At 35.4% G+C, this 20,400-nt stretch overlaps 1 protein-coding gene across 1 annotated transcript; it reads right to left on the reverse strand.

Moving 5' to 3' along the window:
* Nucleotides 1-7,548: 7,548 nt before the first annotated feature.
* On the reverse strand, nt 7,549-8,397 carry LOC145127011 (ankyrin repeat-containing protein ITN1-like). The gene is made up of 2 exons (XM_079062266.1): nt 8,275-8,397; nt 7,549-8,199 (listed from the first exon to the last, which is right to left on the reverse strand). The coding sequence occupies exons 1-2, from the start codon at nt 8,395-8,397 to the stop codon at nt 7,549-7,551; spliced, it is 774 nt and encodes a 257-aa protein (XP_078918392.1).
* Nucleotides 8,398-20,400: the final 12,003 nt, after the last annotated feature.

The raw sequence follows: 20,400 nt of genomic DNA on the forward strand, positions 1-20,400 counted from the left end.
AATTCTGACATTTTCTATTAATCTTGCACCTTCTCAAATTACAATGACTTCAAATGAAAAAAAAATGAAAATACAATTTTGTAATATAGAAAAGCGGAAATATGATGCTATAATACGCAAATAAATGAAAGCAAGTTGCTATTTCTAGCATTCACCAGGTTTATCCGGGCATCACTTAATGAGTAAAAAGAGACTTACATTGATGGCTAGAACCGAACTTGTTTGAAGCATGAATGAATTGGGGAACAAATAGTTGAGGGGAAAATTGGGAATTATGTTAAAAAAATCGAAAGTTTTGTTTGACGGTTATATGCATTTCTTGGATCCAGTGATGATTATTGTTCCTCCTAACAAGCTACCACCTGCGATAAATCATGTTGATGTTTTTATTTAAGTAATGACCTCCTCATCCATGAATGAATAAATAAATTGTTTTCCTTCTGAACATCATTGTTTACAAAGAAACACCGTCTAAAACATTCCTAGTTTGTCATAAAAATAGGAAAGGAAATTGTTATACTAAAATAAGAATATAACTTTTGTTTTTTTATATTTTGCTACGGAAACATGTTCCATAGCTACTTAACTACAAAATAAAATATTCTTCAGCTAAATAGCTACGGGTTTCGATTCCATAACTATTTTGCAAATTCAAAACCAACCATATACACACTACTACAAAAAAAAAGCTTATAGGACCCGGTTAAATTAATCAGTTAACCCGGTTTTGAACCGGGTCTTGTGCCCAGCGAGGCCTATGCGAAAAGAGAAATAAAACCCGGTTTTAAAACCGTGTCCTATCATCCTAAAAACACGCGGTTTTTTTATAGAAACCCGGACATATAAGTATATTAGAGACCACGAACCATACTACATTAGGAGATTAGGTCACAGTTCTACCAAACAAAAGCGGGTCATACAATGAGATAAGAGCTCGGATCCAATCCTAAATTGAGTCATATAATGACTAAAATGGCACCAGTTCCTTTCAAATAACCAGGTCCTATAAGAAACCTGGTTTTTTATAATACTTTCTTTTATGAAAATAACTATTCGGACTTGCATCAAAAAATCATACTACATTCCAATTAACCACCGACACATATATACTGAATTGAGACTTACATCCAAAAGATATATTTAATACAAAAAGTATGTTTTGATGAACAGGTTATGTTAATGTAGACATTCTAAATAACCAACAATGATAATCATTGACATAAACATGTTTGAATGTTACAAAAAACTCATTGATTTGGTTATATCTTACTACATAAAAATTTTCAAAAAATGAAATTGTTATCGCATCGAAGTGGGATTGTCTCGTAATCAAGTGTGGCAGCTACCCTTTCATCCTCACTGAAAAACAAACACAACAAATAAACAGCGTTTTGTCTAACATTTCAAACCAGTTGAATTTAACAAGCAATAATTAAAATAAAAGTAGGATGTTATAAAGATTAACAACCAACCTTATATACATTTTAGACAACATCATTCATATAATTATTCAGAAATTCTTTAGCCCCACATACCAATATTCATAACCAACTCCTTTTCATGTAAGGGAGTTTTTTCATTCCAAAGGGTACCAAAGTATATGAAATATTAAATTAAAACTAATTAATAACAAAACATATAGTTTCTTGCTATTGATAAAATGAAAAAATAATAATAACAATAATAAACACTTACTCTATTTGGTATTCCATATTGTCTATTCATCCCAAAATCAAACATCCATTTCATTACATAGTGCCCACTCAGCTCAATCGCCAATTTGGTTGCACTGAAATTGTGATATAAAGGAAACATAAAAAAGAAAAATGAAACTACAACATCTAATTGTTGGATAAGTAATAAGATAAATTACCTCAGCAAGCATCCATGCAATTGGAGTTGATGTGTTTTTTCATACCTAGCAAAAGCCCTAAAAATAAACAAGAAATTGACTTATGTTCTAGTTTATAGAAATAATATTATCATACTACAAACAAATTAAGTAATATCTTATGAGTAAAGGATAATGAAGATATTTTGAGTTAGAAAAAGGGCATCTAGAAGATTCTTCCATTTTAAGTTAATGTATATATAAGGTAGATAAAAAAAGTAAAGGATAATAAAGATGTACCTTGGTGAGAACAATTGCAATCCACGGCCAATGAATTATAGTGTCAACTTCATCTTGTAGGTTACCAGCTTCATTTGATATCACAGGAGCACAGGATTGTTATTATTTTTTTTTTCTGCAAAACTATCAAAAATTAGCATATAAGAGCAACTAACTACAGTATTTTCATGAGTCTATACATACATATTTACATCAAAGAATTTCTAATTTTTTTCCTTCAAACTTCCTATTTTGAGGTATTTTCATTTAAATCAGCATTAGTATATGATTCCATGAATCTATACATGCATATATACATCCACAATTTCCAAAATTTTAACTAAAATTCAGGCACTAAAGCATCGATCCATGATTAGTTGTGAAGAAATGAAGCAAATCTTATTCACAAAATGCAGGTTATGAAGTAAGATATCAGTAATTATGAAAACTTTAAGCATGTAAAAGAGTTAGGAGATGATGGATTGTTAATTGATTATATTCTTTATATGTGGATGTGTGTCCCTAGTACCCGACCTTGTTTCTTGTTGCCTCCAACATGGACATTTTCTGGTAATATGTTTACTAAAATTTCCTAAAAATAATTGAAAAGCAATAACGGTAACACAAATAAAAAAACAGAGACATGTTGATTGTACATGAATCATGTCGTATAATGTTACTAGATATATGGGTTGTCATAAATGTTTATTACTAAAGATGTGATTGGGCAATGATAAACAACAACTACAGGTTCAATCTTTTGAACCAAATATTCTACAATACCTTATGTAGACTTTTCTAGTAAAATTTCCAAAAAGAAGATAACTAAAATAGGGTAACTGCATAATGATGTCAATAACACATTTCATCAAATCTATAATAATGAAATGAAATAAAAAAAATCATATACCAATGAATAAACCTTACAAAATATATCACTAGAAGGACGTTTAGACAAGTTTTGTTGCACTGGAAATGAATTGTCGACCTAGTGAGACGATGTAGGGGATAGGGAAAAAGAGGAACGGAGAAGGGTTTGAGGCACCGGAGTGGCTATCCACACAATGAGGTGGAGTCTTTGTGGTGGCACAGGAGAAGGGTTTGAGGCGACTGTGCGGTGGTCAAAGTTGTCTGTTGCTGCGGCGGAGAAGAAGGGGAGGGGTCAGGAGTGTAAACATGGTGTAGGGTTTGATTATACCTCAAAATTTGTGGCGGGATATGAAATTTTCATGGCGTGATATCCAAAATTTTTATCTCAAAATATGTTAGCCAAATGTACTTTTCAAATGGTAGATACTGATGGTAGCTGATGGATGCCTTTATTTGGTGAACTACTTTTAAATGGTAATTGAATTTAGTCAATAATAAGTTACATGGTTAATTAGTGGCATTGACTTTCAATGGAATGCAATCAAATTCACTTTCATATTCGTTTCGTTTATTATGAGGATGGATTTATTTACATTTTCACTCCCCCCCACCCATCCACATGTTAATGTGAAGAATTTACAGTTTGTGCCTATTTATCAAAATTATCACGAGATTGGACGTATGAAGGATTTTTACGGCTTATATTAAATGACGCAAAAGGTTGACAAATTCCACTCTCATGAGCAGTTTAATAATATATTTAAGATGCATTATTTTCTTTAAAATTTTAATATATATCGTAACTTCACCGCATTTGTATTGATTATCGAGAGTTGAACAAGTTAACGGTGAAGAACCGTTACCCACTTCCTCGGATTGATGATCTTTTTGATCAATTGCAGGGTGCATCTTGGTTCTCCAAGATCGATTTGAGGTCAATGTATCATCAGATGAGGGTTACAGAGGAGGATGTGGAGAAGACAACATTCTGGACTCGCTATGGTCATTACAAGTTCGTGGTGATGCAGTTTGGGGCTCACCAATGCACCTGAAACATTCATGGATTTGATGAATCGAGTGTGCAGACCGATGCTCAATCGATCTATTATTGTTTTCATTTATGGATTTGAAGACAACATTGGTTTCGTTTATTATGGGGATGAATTTATTTACATTTTCACTCCCCCCAGCCCACATGTTAATGATAAGAATTTACAATTTGTGCCTATTTATCAAAAGTATCACGAGATTGGACGTGTGACGTATTTTTACGGCTTAGATTAAATGATGCAAAAGGCTGATAAATTCCACTTTCATGAGCGGTTTAATAATATATTTCAGATGCATTATTTTCTTTAAAATTTTAATATATATCATAACTTTGCACGAAATTAAATTTGTATATAGAATTATCTTTTGAAGTTTGGTTTCGGTCCTCTAATTTTTAGTGCTCATTTTATGCCCTTGTTTTTAGGTGTGATTTTGGTAAATAGTGTTTTTTATTAAAACAAATATAAATTTATTTTACTGTTCAAGTATCGGGTTTTAAAATATAGATCGGTTATACTATGTCACTACAAATTTATAGTCACTTTGGTGTTTCATATTGAATAACTTCTTTTACTCGCCAAAATACGAGAGTTATACTATGTCACTACAATAAGTAAGTAGTGTCATCAACATCAGCGTTTGGAGATGGAAAGCTTATAGAAAATGGGGGTAGCTAAGCAAATTGATCATACTCTTTCTCGTCCACAACATAAAATACTTGGGTAGATTGTTTAGCTATAATAAATGGTTTCAATACATAGCCGTTTGTGGAAAGGTTAAGAGCTATAAAACCATCATTGTCAACTTTAACGCCTTGTTGGTTGTTAACCGATTCTCACTTGAAAATAGGTATGGTGATAGAATCACGTTTCAATTCCAAAATTTCTATATATGTGGGAAATACATGTCGAGCTAGCATAACGTCAAGATGATATCACTTTCCCATGAATCTAACACCTCAGGATCAATAGGTTTTATAATGAATCATGTTGAAAAACAAGCATAGCTTTAGGATTGTGTATCGAATGCGGAGTGGTTTATTCCACGAATTGCCATGGGAACCATATATGGCATCAAAACATGATGCGAAGCTCCACTTTCCACGTGGCATGATGAAGAAGGCGTAAAAGTTGTGGTGGCAACTTGAGCCTAAGCAACTTTGGGGTTGGTATAAGATTGACTGGTTGTGTTTTGGGTAGAAGGCAATTGGATATGTGGAAAAATATGTTTGAAAACAGGTCATTAAGAAGCATAATGACCCGATACATAATGGTGAGGTAGGTACGACACCATTGGCAATTATCAAGGAACTGTCGAGATGCTCGGGTACATAATATTGATCCAGATTATGGTGTTGGTAGCAAGTCATTGGAACGGGTTAAAGAACGTGTTGAGGGATGAGATTGAAGGCTATTAGGATAGGTTGAACGGGTGGTCATGGCATGTGTACTTGCTGGGAGGGATGAGATGGGAGATGACTAATTTTTAATGGTGAGTTCAGGTTTATAAGTTTCTTGTGAAGTTCTTCAAATGCAAATAGAGGTATCTCTCACATTAATAGCATCAACCATGGGCTTGTAGACATCATATTGGAGGCCTTCAAGAATTTTTTCAATGATGTCTTCATGATCTAAGGGATTTCCAAGACGTGAGAGTTCATCGGTATAAGTTTTGATGGGTTGCTTGTAATCAGTGATAGATTGAGTTGGTCTTTTTGTGATGTGACGAAGATGATATTTGATCTGATGGATGTGACTACGAGATGGTTCGGCGTATGCTGAGGACTGAATATTCCATGCATCATGAGAGGTTTTGGATTGGGAGATGAGGGGAACCAGAGTAGGAGAGGGGGTGCCAACGATCGCACCAAATAGGAGCTTATCTTGGCGAACGCAAGTTGAATAAGCAGGGTTAGGTTTTGTCTTGGAATTGACTATGATGGTGTGAGGAAGGGAAGGATGGGAGCCATCTATGAGCTTGTAGAGGTCAAAGCCAAAGAGCATGAATTCAATTATGGTCTTCCAGGCAAGGTAATTCGTTGGAGTTAGTTTGAGAGAGTTTTGGAAGGAGATGAGAGTGAGAGGTTTGGTGGGTTCATTGGGAAGATGTAGGTATGAGGAGTTACTACTTTGATACCATGTAAATGAGAAGAAACTTAATTTTTCTTATTGATGGGAGTAGTATAATTACTATTACAGCAGCTACAATTGAGGAGAAATTACAGCTACAAAGTATGTAAGAAAAACCCATATGATTTTGTTTCCTAACATAAGAGATATGTACAGCTAGCTATAACATATTACATATATGATTACTATAATTTCTTATCTTGATTGACATGTGGTTCAATATCATTAACAGTATTTAGAGTATCAAAACGTCTAGTTAGAAGCCTACACCAAAACTTAAAAAGAAAGAACCAAGACAATATAATGGATGATGAGGATAACGTATGTGGTATTTCAAAACAAATGTCCAACCATATGCATTCGAGCAGCTGTTGTAAGGCCGTACCCACCAATAGAGAAAAGTTTTCTGATTGCAGAGACATTCATCAACTCGTATGCGCACCTTATGACACAAATATTAACAAATTGTAATTTTTCATTTGTGTCAACTTTTTGTTACATTGTTCTTTAGTATATGTGTTTGGATATCAAGATTTTAATTAGTTTATGTGAAAGTTTAGGATTTCTATGTTGCTTAGATCTTTTGTGTCGTCTTATTCCATTATGAAAGTTTTATTTCATATTTGCACTTCCATTTTGGTTACTTGAATGTTGGTGATTACACAAATGGCGAATTCCTTTATTATCTGCTTGCGAGATGGGTGTTTTTAAAAATATATATGTAAATATTCAGATATAAAATTATATTTAACCAAGGTATTTTCAGTTTGTGAGATGGATTTTATAAAATTTAAATAAAATATAAAAACATCAATTAACATAATTGTAAAAGATTGTTTTTGAGAAGTATAAACATGCTAAAAATTCATTTTGATTTCATTGAATACTCCAATCAAACAAGAGAATTGATTTTCATGTACATTCTTATGGTTAATTCTTAGTTGTACCAAAGAGTGAAATCAATTCTCTTTCTCTACCTTATTATCTCTCGCCATTTTCATACTCTACTTCAATGCTATTTCTCATTACCACACGCACACTTAGTATCTTTAAACATTTAAATACATTGCACCCTCCACTAATGCAAGGATTCATATATAACCCCATCCAAAAACCTCTTTACCAATGAAGCGTTAACCTACAATGGCAATGAACTGTACACTTAATTAAGTTACAACTATTATGAATCTCAAAGTACCAACATAATAGAGTTACAGATCGAAATTTACATGTTTCATAACTTTCTTCTCCATCCTTATGAGGATTTCATCAATGGAATTGCTCTACAAGTCATCTTGGGTCTCCTATGTGAGGTTCGACACGATATTATGCTTTGACTTCACTTGAACACCCTCTATATCTTTGTTGGTTTGAAGATGCATATTCATTTCACTTACCGAAAAATAAGCGAATGTGGTCCGGATTAAATCTAATGTTATTGTGGTTGCTTGGCTTTCCAAATGTGCGTACGTATGTCGACCGAAACAGATCTACTATGAGGGGAATTTGAAGAGTACCAAACGAAGCAATTGGAACAGAAGCTAATACACATGTTAAAGCAAGATTCCATGTTTCTCTATGACAAAATACCAGATACAAGGTCGCGCCGAAGGCCGCTATCATGGTAGTTGTAGACAACATCAAGGTACAAAGACCAATAATCAATCGTCTTGGCAAACTGACTAGAAAATCTTGCTCAGAAAAACGTCCAGTGAGTATCGACAAGAACATTAGTAATGACGTACTTGATGCAAATAGGGAGATGGCGTCTGATAAAGCAAAGAATGTGAACGCAATGTGGCCTGTAAACAATGGTGTGCCTGTAGTTTGATCGCTTCCACCTGGTACCGTAATTGCAGCTGCAAATACAATTGTGGTAATTAGTGCTGCAGTGATGCTGCATGATTCTGCTACGGCTTTCATCCACTTTTCTCCCTCCTTTACCAAGTTCGCATGTTCCTTTGTGAACACCATATCAGGTGACACCATAAAAATATTCTCTCTAGTAATATATGATGGAAACACGAGCTTCTCCACTTCCTGTATAGGATTAATTCAGCTGGTTTATGCACCATACAACAAGAAATAAAATGCTACAATTCATTAAGGATGTACCTCACGCCATTGAAGCTCTCTTTGTAGTTGTAATGCTGCACCAGTTCTCAGCTTTAGTTTATGCGACGGAGCTAATCTTCCAGCCAAGTGCAACATATTATTCTTAGAAGAATCTTCGATCATTCTATAAACACTCCTACGCTCCCCAATGATATTGATAAGGTTGTAGATTTTTTCTGAACGGTGTATTACTGCTAACTGGATGATGTCATACCCACTTTTATCTTTATACCGAATTGCTTCAGGGGATCTCATTAAAATCTCATCAACAACCTCATAAGCGTTTTGACGTGCAGCCTCAAGAATCGGGTTTGTGTAATAGCGAGGATGAGCATCAGGGAGCTCCAACTTGTCTATTTCATCACATACTAATTTTAGAACTTCTTTTCCTTCTTCCCATTCCTTCTTTTTCTTATGGATATGCTTAATGGGTGCAACTGCAAGTTAATATATATAAACTTATTTTAGAAGTATATCGTGTAAATATATTCCATTTATATCTAAAACTCAATTGGAATTGGATTGACTCCATATTCTCTTACCTACTTTGGTAGCAACGTTCCACAAGAGGAAATAAAACATAAAGAATGGGAAATGAACCATCAATATGAGGAGGCGAATCAAGCGATAGATCAAAATAAATATCAATACTGGACCTGTACAAGCACAAAACTTTTATTAGAAAAATACGATATACTTTTCAAGTTCAAATATGATTATCTCTTAAACTGCATTTACGGGTTATAGATAGCTCACCGCCAAAGATGAAAAGTAGTATGAGTGGTATAATAAGAATTATGTCATCAGCTATATCCTGTATGAGTTCGGTTACAGCTTCATAGTAATCTTGTAATATTTCAACCAATTCCCAACTTCTCCTTACTATCCATTCGTAGATATTATCCTTAACTGAAAGAGGAAATTAAAACCATAATAAATAATGACAAAGAGGAAATTAAAACCAATTCCCAACTTCTCCTTACTATCCTTTCGTACTATATATTAAATATATCTCTAGTATATTAGAAACTTAATTGGATATATAAGTGTTTCCCAGTAGTCCAGCCCCATGGGAAAAGTTTTAGCTATTGCCAGAAGTACATTATCATTTTCCACAGCAAATTTTGGAAACTTTTTGACAAACTTTGTTGCTAAATCTGCAAGCATATTTGAGAAACTGTGAACATTTAAAGATGTACGTCTTTGGATCATCGTATTAATTTCTGGGATATATATTGGGTACGCACCATACTGCTTTGCAGAAACAGCATTAACAAGAAGGTTAACGCCTACTTTCACACCAGGGTTAACAGAATCCTCTAAAGTAGAAGATTGTTTGTTGGGTTTTCCATCATCACTCACAGCTTTCAACAAATATTCGATGGTGTCAAGATGCATATTTTCATAAGCTTTCTCCAAAGGTATTTCACCTTTATGGTCTGGAATTTCCAACAAACGTCTGTCATTTTTAATCAAGAGCATTGCTGCTTCTGTGTTGCCAACGATTGCTGCAATGTGAAGGGCAGTGCTTCCATCTAAATTTACCATTTTAGGTAATTTTCCGGGTTTGATTAAAGATAATATTTCACTGACGAGAAAGTTACGACCTATTCCAACCGCTATATGAAGCACGGTGTTGCCATCACTGTTTATTGCCTCTGTGGCTGCGGCTTTATCTTCTTTTAGTGTTGATTCTACTTCCCACCATCTCCCTCGCACAATAGCCTTAAGCAACTCCTTGTTGCGTGTGATCTTGTTTTTGGCTTCGGTTTTTGGGTCTTCAACTTTTATTTGTATATCTGTTAAATTTATGTCTTGAGGTTTTGTTTCTGTTCGAAGTGTTTCTTTTTCTTCTATTTTTGTCTCAATTGGAACATTGACTTTGTCGTCTGTTTCTGTTTCTAGTGAATCCATATCTATATCTTTTGTTGTTTCTGTTGGAACCCTATGTTGTATATTAACAACCTTTTTTAGAAATTCGTTATAAATGACATAATTAACAACCTTTTTTAGAAATTCGTTATAAAGACGTTACATAAAGAGTAAAAAAGTAAACTTACTAAACTAATGGATTACATGATATAAAGAAACATCTACGATCCTTAATATAATCTAAATCCTTCGCATGATTACTCGCTTGGAGTCTTATGTTGTATATTATTGCTCGCTACCATTTTGGTATGGTTACAAAACAGAAGAAAAGGTCCATTTAGATATGACTTAGGCATGTTTGGCAAACAAGCTTATAAGCAATACATGTTTTCTCTTAAAATAAAGGAATATTATGTTTTGGAAGGGCATTTGGATGAGCTTAATTTAATAGAATAGATTTAAAAAAATGGAATTAAAAAAAGGAAAGGGACATGAACGTCACCCTTATACTATCATTGCCGCCTTCATTTGAGAACTTAGTAAACTTATTTGTAGTCGACCGACCAAGACAGTGTTACATTAGATGAGGGGAGACGATGTTTAAGTTCTCAAGAGTTAAAGCACAAGGAATTGGGTGTTGTTTGTTGGGGGATATTAGAATATTAGGGTGATCGATGGTGGAGAACCGGATTCCTGATGGATTGTGTAAGTTCACTTTCTGAATTGATATTTTCACCCTATGCTTGGGTTATAGGAGATCCAGTTTACGATAATCCAAAAGGGCACTTGTGTATCTAGGCATAGAAACACAAGTCAAATCGCTAGAGAATTCTAGAGAAGGGTTCTATCTACAGCTCAGAAGAGGGGTCGTATAAATACATGGTATATATACATGACAAATTAGGGTTGTTATATTCTAAATTAGTTACGATAATCTCGAATTTAATGGCATAATCAATGGTTTCCAAAACCGACAAGATTTGTCAATCTTACCATAATCACCTACTAAAATTCTATGTCTTTAGCTGAATGTGTATGACATTTTGAAATTTCAGTTAAATGACATAATTAACAACCTTTTTTAGAAATTCGTTATAAAGACGTTACATAAAGAGTAAAAAAGTAAACTTACTAAGCTAATGGATTACATGATATAAAGAAACATCTACGATCCTTAATATAATCTAAATCCTTCGCATGATTACTCGCTTGGAGTCTTATGTTGTATATTATTGCTCGCTACCATTTTGGTATGGTTACAAAACAGAAGAAAAGGTCCATTTAGATATGACTTAGGCATGTTTGGCAAACAAGCTTATAAGCAATACATGTTTTCTCTTAAAATAAAGGAATATTATGTTTTGGAAGGGCATTTGGATGAGCTTAATTTAATAGAATAGATTTAAAAAAATGGAATTAAAAAAAGGAAAGGGACATGAACGTCACCCTTATACTATCATTGCCGCCTTCATTTGAGAATTTAGTAAACTTATTTGTAGTCGACCGACCAAGACAGTGTTACATTAGATGAGGGGAGACGATGTTTAAGTTCTCAAGAGTTAAAGCACAAGGAATTGGGTGTTGTTTGTTGGGGGATATTAGAATATTAGGGTGATCGATGGTGGAGAACCGGATTCCTGATGGATTGTGTAAGTTCACTTTCTGAATTGATATTTTCACCCTATGCTTGGGTTATAGGAGATCCAGTTTACGATAATCCAAAAGGGCACTTGTGTATCTAGGCATAGAAACACAAGTCAAATCGCTAGAGAATTCTAGAGAAGGGTTCTATCTACAGCTCAGAAGAGGGGTCGTATAAATACATGGTATATATACATCACAAATTAGGGTTGTTATATTCTAAATTAGTTACGATAATCTCGAATTTAATGGCATAATCAATGGTTTCCAAAACCGACAAGATTTGTCAATCTTACCATAATCACCTACTAAAATTCGATTTTTCCATAATGAAACTAATTCAAATTTCATAAGACCACCGTCTTTTGGTCGTACCAGCTTATAATTCGATCTTATATATCCATGCATTCCGCATTCACCAAACATATAATATAGAGTACAAACAATAAGCCTCTTAGCTCACATGTAAGTTCCTATTACATAAAATGTCATGTGACACTAAAATCACCAACATTGTTAGGTAAAAATCAAATAGTTGTGTCTTATGTGGTGAAGGTCAAATCATACATGTGTCAAAATTGGGAGCAGAAAAAAGCAAATGAGGGGTAGATCAAGATATCCCGATAAAAAGTCCAACCGTGAGAAGGTTGCCACAAGTGTGGCGAGAAGGTTGCCACAAGTGTGGCAGGAATGAGCATTGGAAATAGGATTGTCCTAAGACTAAAGGAATTATGTTCCAGACGAATGTGGTAACCAATGACCTAAATTTAAGAAACTATTATCATCTTATGATTGTGGATTACAATCTTCAAATCGGTACTCAATTTTTGGTGTTCCTTTCATGTATACCTAAATTGGGCATGGTTTTTTACATATAAAAGAATTTATGCATGTAACGTATTCATGGAAACTAAAGATTAATGTAAGATTACTGGCATCAAGTCGATCAACATCCGGTTTCATGGTGAAATTGTAAGAACACTCACATAGGTAAGACATGTTCCAAAGAACAAGAAAAAATTGATTTCCTTGGTACTTTGGAACCAAAAGGGTTCAAGTACATATGTCAAAACAAGCTGCTAAAGGTATAAAAGGGGCATTAGTAGTTTTAAACGATGTTATAGTGTTGGCTTTGTATGTGCTAAAATGAGTGATGTATAAGAGCATCTCTATACAAGGTGGATAACATTGAGATGACCCCACTTTAGCATATGCGATTTGGTCACATGGGTAAAAATACACGATACACATGATTGATAAAGGTCCTTTTTTTGGAACAATAAAGTAGTGAAGTTGGAGTTTGTGAACATTATGTGTATTGTTAGCAAAATCGGCTTGTTTTCACTAAACTCATTCACGGGTTAGGGGAACCCTTATAATTTACATGTGGACTAGTGGAGTCCCTCCCATAAGCCATATTTAGGATGTGCAAGGTATTTCTCTCTATTATAGATGACTTCTCAAGAGTATAGTTGGTTTTCTTGATGAAAACTGTGGATATATTCTTTGAGAAATTTGAAGGTTCGAAGCTTTTTGTAGAAAATCAAACAGGTTAGACTAGTGGCTACAACTAATAAAAAATGTGATGGAATTTTACTCAAATGATTTTGAAGACCTTTATATGGAAAACAACATTACTAGACAAAACATGGTCAATACACTATTAAATAAAACTTGTGTTTATAAGCATCGACCTAATATCTTTTGAAAATGATAGGAGTTTCCTCTTTAGCATCGGGTTGGTTAGCATTATGGACCAAGGCGGTCAACACAATCTATTATTTAAGGGATTGGTCATCGATGAAGACTATCGAGTGTAAGAGTCCCTATGAGGTTTGGTCATCGAAACCGACCAATTATGTAGGTCTTAAATTTATTAATTGCATTGCCTATTTCCATGCTAATGAATAAAGTTGGAATCTCTACCAAAGAAAGAGGCCTTTTTGGATATGTTGATGGTGTAAAAGGGTATCAACATTGTTGTTCGTCCAAGAGGCGAGTTATTATGAGCCTGATAAGCGACCTATGGTCCACGAACGCTCCTGAACATGTGAAGTTTGATGGGTTTGAAAAGGCATTAAATGATATATATATATATATATATATATATATATATATATATATATATATATATATATATATATATATATATATATATATTACCATAAGTGAGACGTACGAAGTAAGATTGAAGACACACAACTATGAGTTTTATTTATAGGGTTGTGAGTTACATTCCAACAATTGTAGGTATCCTTCTACACACTTGAGATGTCTATGAAAGAAGAAACATGGCGTTTCCATTCCAAAAACCATGGGAAGTTTTACACAATCACGGAAAACCCAGTCCCCAACCTTGGGCTTTTTCGTAGCCTTTGGAAAGGTAGTTAGTCCCAAATCATGGTATTTTTTCCCTAACCATAGGATAGGTAGATTTGTTCTTATAAGATACTAACATACCAACATCCCCCACAGTTTGATCGGGTGGAGACGATAAAATTGGAGAAAGAGGGAAAAGAACAAAACATAAAAAAGATAGATATAGACAGCGGCAACGGAGGTGATGGTGGTTGGCTCTAACGATGGCAGTTAACAGCGACTACTCGTCAAAAAAGAATAGAGAAAAATCGACGGCCAAAGGCGGTTCCACTGTAGAAGAAGAAGATAGTTGACGGTAGTGGCGACGATCATGAATCAGATGCGGCGGACAGGTGACTGTAGTGTTAATAAGGAGAGAGATGACTCCAAATCAGAGGCTTCCCGACCAAGATGGTGTCAAAGGAGGGAGGCAGCAACAACATCGAAAGAGTAGAGTCATGGAGTGGGGCCATCCGAGGATGAGGCGGAGAAGTAAGGGTCATCCTAGGAGGAGATAAAAGGCTCGAAGGGAGTAAGAGAAGCCAAGGAAGGGGATTTGGTTTGGGGCCAACAGTTGTATTATTATTTAGGAGGAGAAACACGAAATGGAAAAAACAATTGAACCAAATTAAGGCGCCTTTGACGACTAATAGAAAAGGTCGTCGGAGGTGAAAGGCAGTGGTTGTGGGTTGTGGTCAGTAATAAGGTTTCAACCTACAGCTCTGATACCATGTAATATAATGACTTGTTTGATTAATAGTGAGGATTAAACCTCATATAAATAGGGATACATAAATGTCCCTTGACCTAACCTAAACCCTAAGGGCCTTGGGCCTAAACCTTATATGCTAACATACTAACAGTTCTTTGTTTTAACATGGGAAGTTTCTGAACCTCAAGGTGGAACCAAATGGTTTTGTTCTTTATTATCAGAATTAACCTTTTTTTTCGGTTCGGTTTTCTGGTAGACCAATTAACCGTTAGTAATTAAAAGATGCATTTCAGAATTAATAAACTCTAAAACTAATTTTCAAAATAATGATAATTTTTTGATATAATCTTTCCAAGACACCAAAATGGTAAATATAAAGTTTAAAGTTTAAATACCACTTCAAAAATAAATAATATCTGCTGTATTGAAGTTTAGATTTCTTGATGGGGTTTGAGTCTTTCGAATGATTTATCTACGATTGATTGGATTTTAGATGAATACGAGAAATTAGTTTCTTTTATTGTCTACTAGTTGTTTTTTTTAATATTGAAACGGCATAAATTATCAATTAACTATGGCGTTTGGAAAATAATAATAATAATTGATGAAAATTTTCATTTTCTAAAATATATAAAAATAACATAATATTCATTTACTTGGGTTAAAACATACTAAATTGAAGATGTAGATTCTATTACTCTATTATGTATTAACGACATATGTGGATTTAAGGTGTAGTTTAGGAGTAGGTTAGATTTGTCGTTTCGAAAAAAAATACAAAAAATAAATAAATAACGAAATAGGTTAATTAAAATTGATAACTCCTAATAATAAATCCATTATTAACTTGAAACTTCAAACCTAATTATAATCTTAAAATATATAAAAAAAATTGACAATTGTTAAATGAAACAGATAATTCCTAATAATAAATCTAATATTAACATGATTCTTTAAACCTAATATAATCTTAAAATATAAAAATAAAAATTTGGTTTTGCGGTTAACCGTCCGTGCCAAAAAACATGAACCGTAACCAAACCGGAAAACCAAAAATCGTACCGGCAGTTAACCAAACCGGAAAAAAAGGGGGAGGGGGGTTCAAAATAGTAGCTTCAGTTAACCTGAAAATTAGTACATACGGTTCATCGGTTTTTAGGTTTGGTTTTTCAGTTTCGGGTATTTTGAACATGGTTGTTGGGTGGTACCATTACTTGTGCTTTGAGAAAATTAACTCTTATGGGTGTTGGTTGTGTCATGAATGAAGTTGACTACTAGTACAATCTTAAATGATCACAAAAGAAAAAATAAAAAACGATGGTCTTCTAAAATTATAAAAACCATCCAAAACCGTCGATTCGGTTATTGTTGTACCGGGTATTGAAAAACCAGTTATAGTAAAAACTAGTCGGGTTTTTTCACAGGTTAGAAAACGGTTTGTTTGTGCATTCTAATTATAATTGTTGTATTTTGTATATTTTAGAGCATTTCGTTTAGCCTTTGTATATTGTATTTAGCCTTTGTCATTAATGTAAAAGATGTTAATGGAAAAAAAATGTTTACAATGTTAAGTAGTATTTAATTTTTAATTTTATTTTTTGTAATGGTTTACTATTGTAGGTTTTCTTTAGTTTTAAAATGTTGGTAAAAAGGGTTTTTTTTCTTTTTCCTACTAAGTGGTGTATGGATAAATGGTTCAATTATATATATATATATATATATATATATATATATATATATATATATATATATATATATATATATATATATATATAGAGAGAGAGAGGGAGAGAGAGAGAGAGAGAAAGTGATGTCTACATAAAGTTTGTTTCTTTTACACGTTGAATTGTGACATTGTTTTTCATATATTATCACGAGAGATGTAACCCATTGATGTGACATCCCCATTTTCACGGCCATAAAAGACCGATTTTGTTTATGCTTTATAAAAATCAGAGTACTTCTTTTAATAAAAATCTTGCGGAATTTGTTCCCAGAAAAACATGATAAATACGTTATGAAAGAATTTCCGAGGAAATGTATTTTTATTCATTTTAAAACATTTGGGATCTCATCGTTAATACAGAAACATAAGCATAAACAGAACTTACATTCATTTACACTAGTGATCTACATCTCTTTTAAATCTCTCAGTGTAATGTAACTTCATATCGACACCTGTGATACAAATAAACTGAGTGGGTCAGGTTGGGAAACCTGGTGAGTACATAGGGTTTTCAACCCACAATAATATAATTATTATGTTTAAACATCAAATAATCAACTCAATTACCCATCCCCATTATCTTCTTTACTCTTAAGGATCTACCCTAAGAATCAATTATTCCTCGTTCATTCATTCCTAAGGATCATCCTAAGGAATCGGCACGAAGTCCATCGTTGTCAATGACACAGCTGTCAAGCACAGCTGCTAGTTCTATCACTTAGGCGCAGCTGCCAGAATTGTGACATTCTATGTGAGGCGCAGCTACCAGTATTGTCCTTCGAGCACAGCTGCTAGGGTTATCTCGTTTATTGACAGTATCGTTTTCGAGAGTCCACTCGCAATACATGTCAATGGGTTTTTAGAGTACACCGGTGAACACATTGTTCACAACACCTACAGGTTGCGAGCCTGCCAGTGTTCTACTGGACTGTCTAGAATAGTCCGTGGTTGTCATCCATACTCTGCTAGATGACGAGGCCATCATTTGGGAAAGGCTTCTCACATCGTCCACCTCTCACACTTACCTCGTGCTCTATAACACCTCTCAACTCATCATCCAACTCATATTCCATCTATTACATCTACCCATGTTTTACCCAACATATTCTCGTAGATATATATATACAGTTTAAATCATTTAAAACATGTATAAAATCGTTCATCCACCATAGATAGCAAGTATACAGATAATATGCACACATAGCATGTAATTTATTTAAAATACTTCATATCTATGTGTAAGATGAAAGTAACTATGCACTCACTTGAAAAGGTGGTGAATCCAAACTTAGACAGCGCTTCGCTTCTTAAAAATAATTTCCTTCGACGAAACCTAGTATTATTACCACTAGAGTTTAGTCTATTATTCGCCGAGACTAATTAATAGTCTAGCTATTATTACTATTATATAAGCGTTAAACAATACTTATATAACCCATAATAATAGCCCAAGTACTTATTATAAGTTCCTAATAACGCTACTAAAATTAAATAAACGATATATTAAAAATAGCGTAGGCGTACCTCACTTACAGCGGGTTTTATAGAAAACTGGGCTTTGTGTAACATCCAGAAATTTACAACCAATTTAAACTTTTCAAAAACAACCCATATTCATTAAGTTATTACAAAAAGGTTTTCAATTCATTTATTATCAGAGTATCCCAGAACATCAACATAAAACTGAGGAGCGGTACGATCACGCCTTCGCCTTGCCACGATCTCTTGAAGTACCTGAAACAATACACTGAAACTGTAAGCCCGAAAGCTTAGTGAGTTACCCCCAAAATACCAACCACAATACCATACACATATCATATCATATCATAAACAGAACAACCATGCATAACGAGTCTACAGTGTGACTGGTCCGCCTGCACCAGGCCTTCAGTCCATCCGGTCCACTCTCTCTCCGAGTCTACAGTATGACTGGTCCGCCCGCACCGCGCCTTCAGTCCACCTGGTCCACTCTCTGAGTCTACAGTATGACTGGTCCGCCCGCACCGGGCCTTCAGTCTGTCTGGTCCACTCTCCGAGCCTCGGCACGTCTGGTCCGCCCTCTTGGGGCCTTCAGCCTATCCGAACCGCTCGTCGGGCCTTCAGTCTAACCGGTCCGCCCTGGGTATGTTGGCCTACAGCACAAAGCAGGACCCGCCTCAACCCAACCCCAGTCCAACAACCATGTGCACATAAACATATAATCATATAACGTCTCAGAACTAATCAAACCGATCCAGCATATCACATAACATAGCAACATCCTAACCAGGATACCGACCTAACCGGTCACTAGCATAGCATCATCCTATATACCAGGATACCGACCTTAACCAGGTCTCTAACGTATACCATCCTAACTACCAGGATGCAAACATATCAAAGCAATAACATAACAAACAATACCCGGATTTCCATCCGATAAAGGGCCGGCCTTGGTGCCGTAGACCCTGTCAGTATAGTGAGGATAACTCACCTGCTATAGCTGACTGAAGAGATAAGATCACGCTGTTCCGACCACCGTCACGAACTCCACCACTGAACATTACCTAAAAAAACAAATCCAATAAATACCAATAATTACCAAAATACCTTTGGAAGTCAAACTGGTCAACCCTTGGTCAAAGTCAAAGTCCTCAGTCAAAGTCAACCTTCTTGGTTGACCCTACTCGCCGAGTCAACCCGTCGACTCGTCGAGTTCTTTTACTCAGAAACTCCCAATCACGACTCAACTCGCCGAGTCACCCCAAGACTCGCCGAGTCCAATAATCTTCGAGTCTCATCCTGCTCAACTCACTGAGTTGTCCCTCAACTCACCGAGACACGGCTTAACCAGAAAAGGCTAGGGTTCCACGACTAGACTCGCCGAGTCCAAGAACAGACTCGTCGAGTCCAAGGCAATCTTCAACAGACTCGCCGAGTTGTTCTTCCAACTCGCCAAGTCCAAACGTGACATCTTCATTCAGACGATTTCAGGCCATTTCATTGCTTCCAATACATAGATCTGGGCTCCTAGGGCCAGATTCACACGTAAAGTTTCCAACTTTACGTGCATGCAAGGCTCAACAAGCTCCAACCAAGCTACAAGAAGGTTTTGGGACAAAGGCACTCTCAATCAAGCCCCAAGACTGATGCTTTCTGCCCTTATGGCTCCAATACAACCTAGATCTAAAGTTGCAACTTCAGATCTAACCTCTAAACCCGAAAAAGATCCCAACCATGCTAAAGAACCCCAAATCACACACCAAGGATGAAATAACAAGGAAGTAGCTTAAGGTAATGTCCTCTTACCTTAGAGATGAGTCTAAACTGATGTAGACTTCAGATCCACAAGCTCTCTTGATGCTATCCTCAAATTCCTCCAACTTCTCTTCACCAATTTCTTCTTCCAAGCTTCACTCTTCTCAACAATGGAGTCTCTCACGATTTAGGGTTTCTCTGGAACACTCAGGGAAGATAGAGGCTGAAATGAAGGCATATTATTCTTTAAATAGGGTGCAAACCCTAGGAATTAGGGTTTCTCATTCCAGCGCGGACTCGTCGAGTCCAGCCTCCGACTCGGCGAGTCCGGTCACTTAACATGTGCCCGGCACACGCTTAGACTCGACGAGTTGCAGCTCCTACTCGCTGAGTCCCTCTTTTCCAAACTTACACTTTACCCCGCTGAACTCTTGATTCTGACTTGGGATGTTACAATTCTCCCCCACTTAAATTAGGCTTCGTCCTCGAAGCCTGCTGCAGCACACAATTCCAGATAATACTCCTACAATGCACCTCCTGGTATCAACCGACCCATGTTCCTCCAAACACTGCTATCAAA

The sequence above is a fragment of the Lactuca virosa genome, chromosome 7 (genome assembly GCF_052849685.1).
Source record: "Lactuca virosa cultivar CGN04683 chromosome 7, Lactuca_virosa_CGN04683_v6, whole genome shotgun sequence".
NCBI lineage: Eukaryota > Viridiplantae > Streptophyta > Magnoliopsida > Asterales > Asteraceae > Lactuca > Lactuca virosa.

Coding starts and splice junctions, on each gene's coding strand:
- LOC145127011 (XM_079062266.1), bottom strand. CDS start 8,397: ATGATCGAAGATTCTTCTAAGAATAATATGTTGCACTTGGCTGGAAGA. Junction 8,200..8,274: donor GAGAGCTTCAATGGCGTGAG/GTACATCCTTAA, acceptor AATCCTATACAG/GAAGTGGAGAAGCTCGTGTT.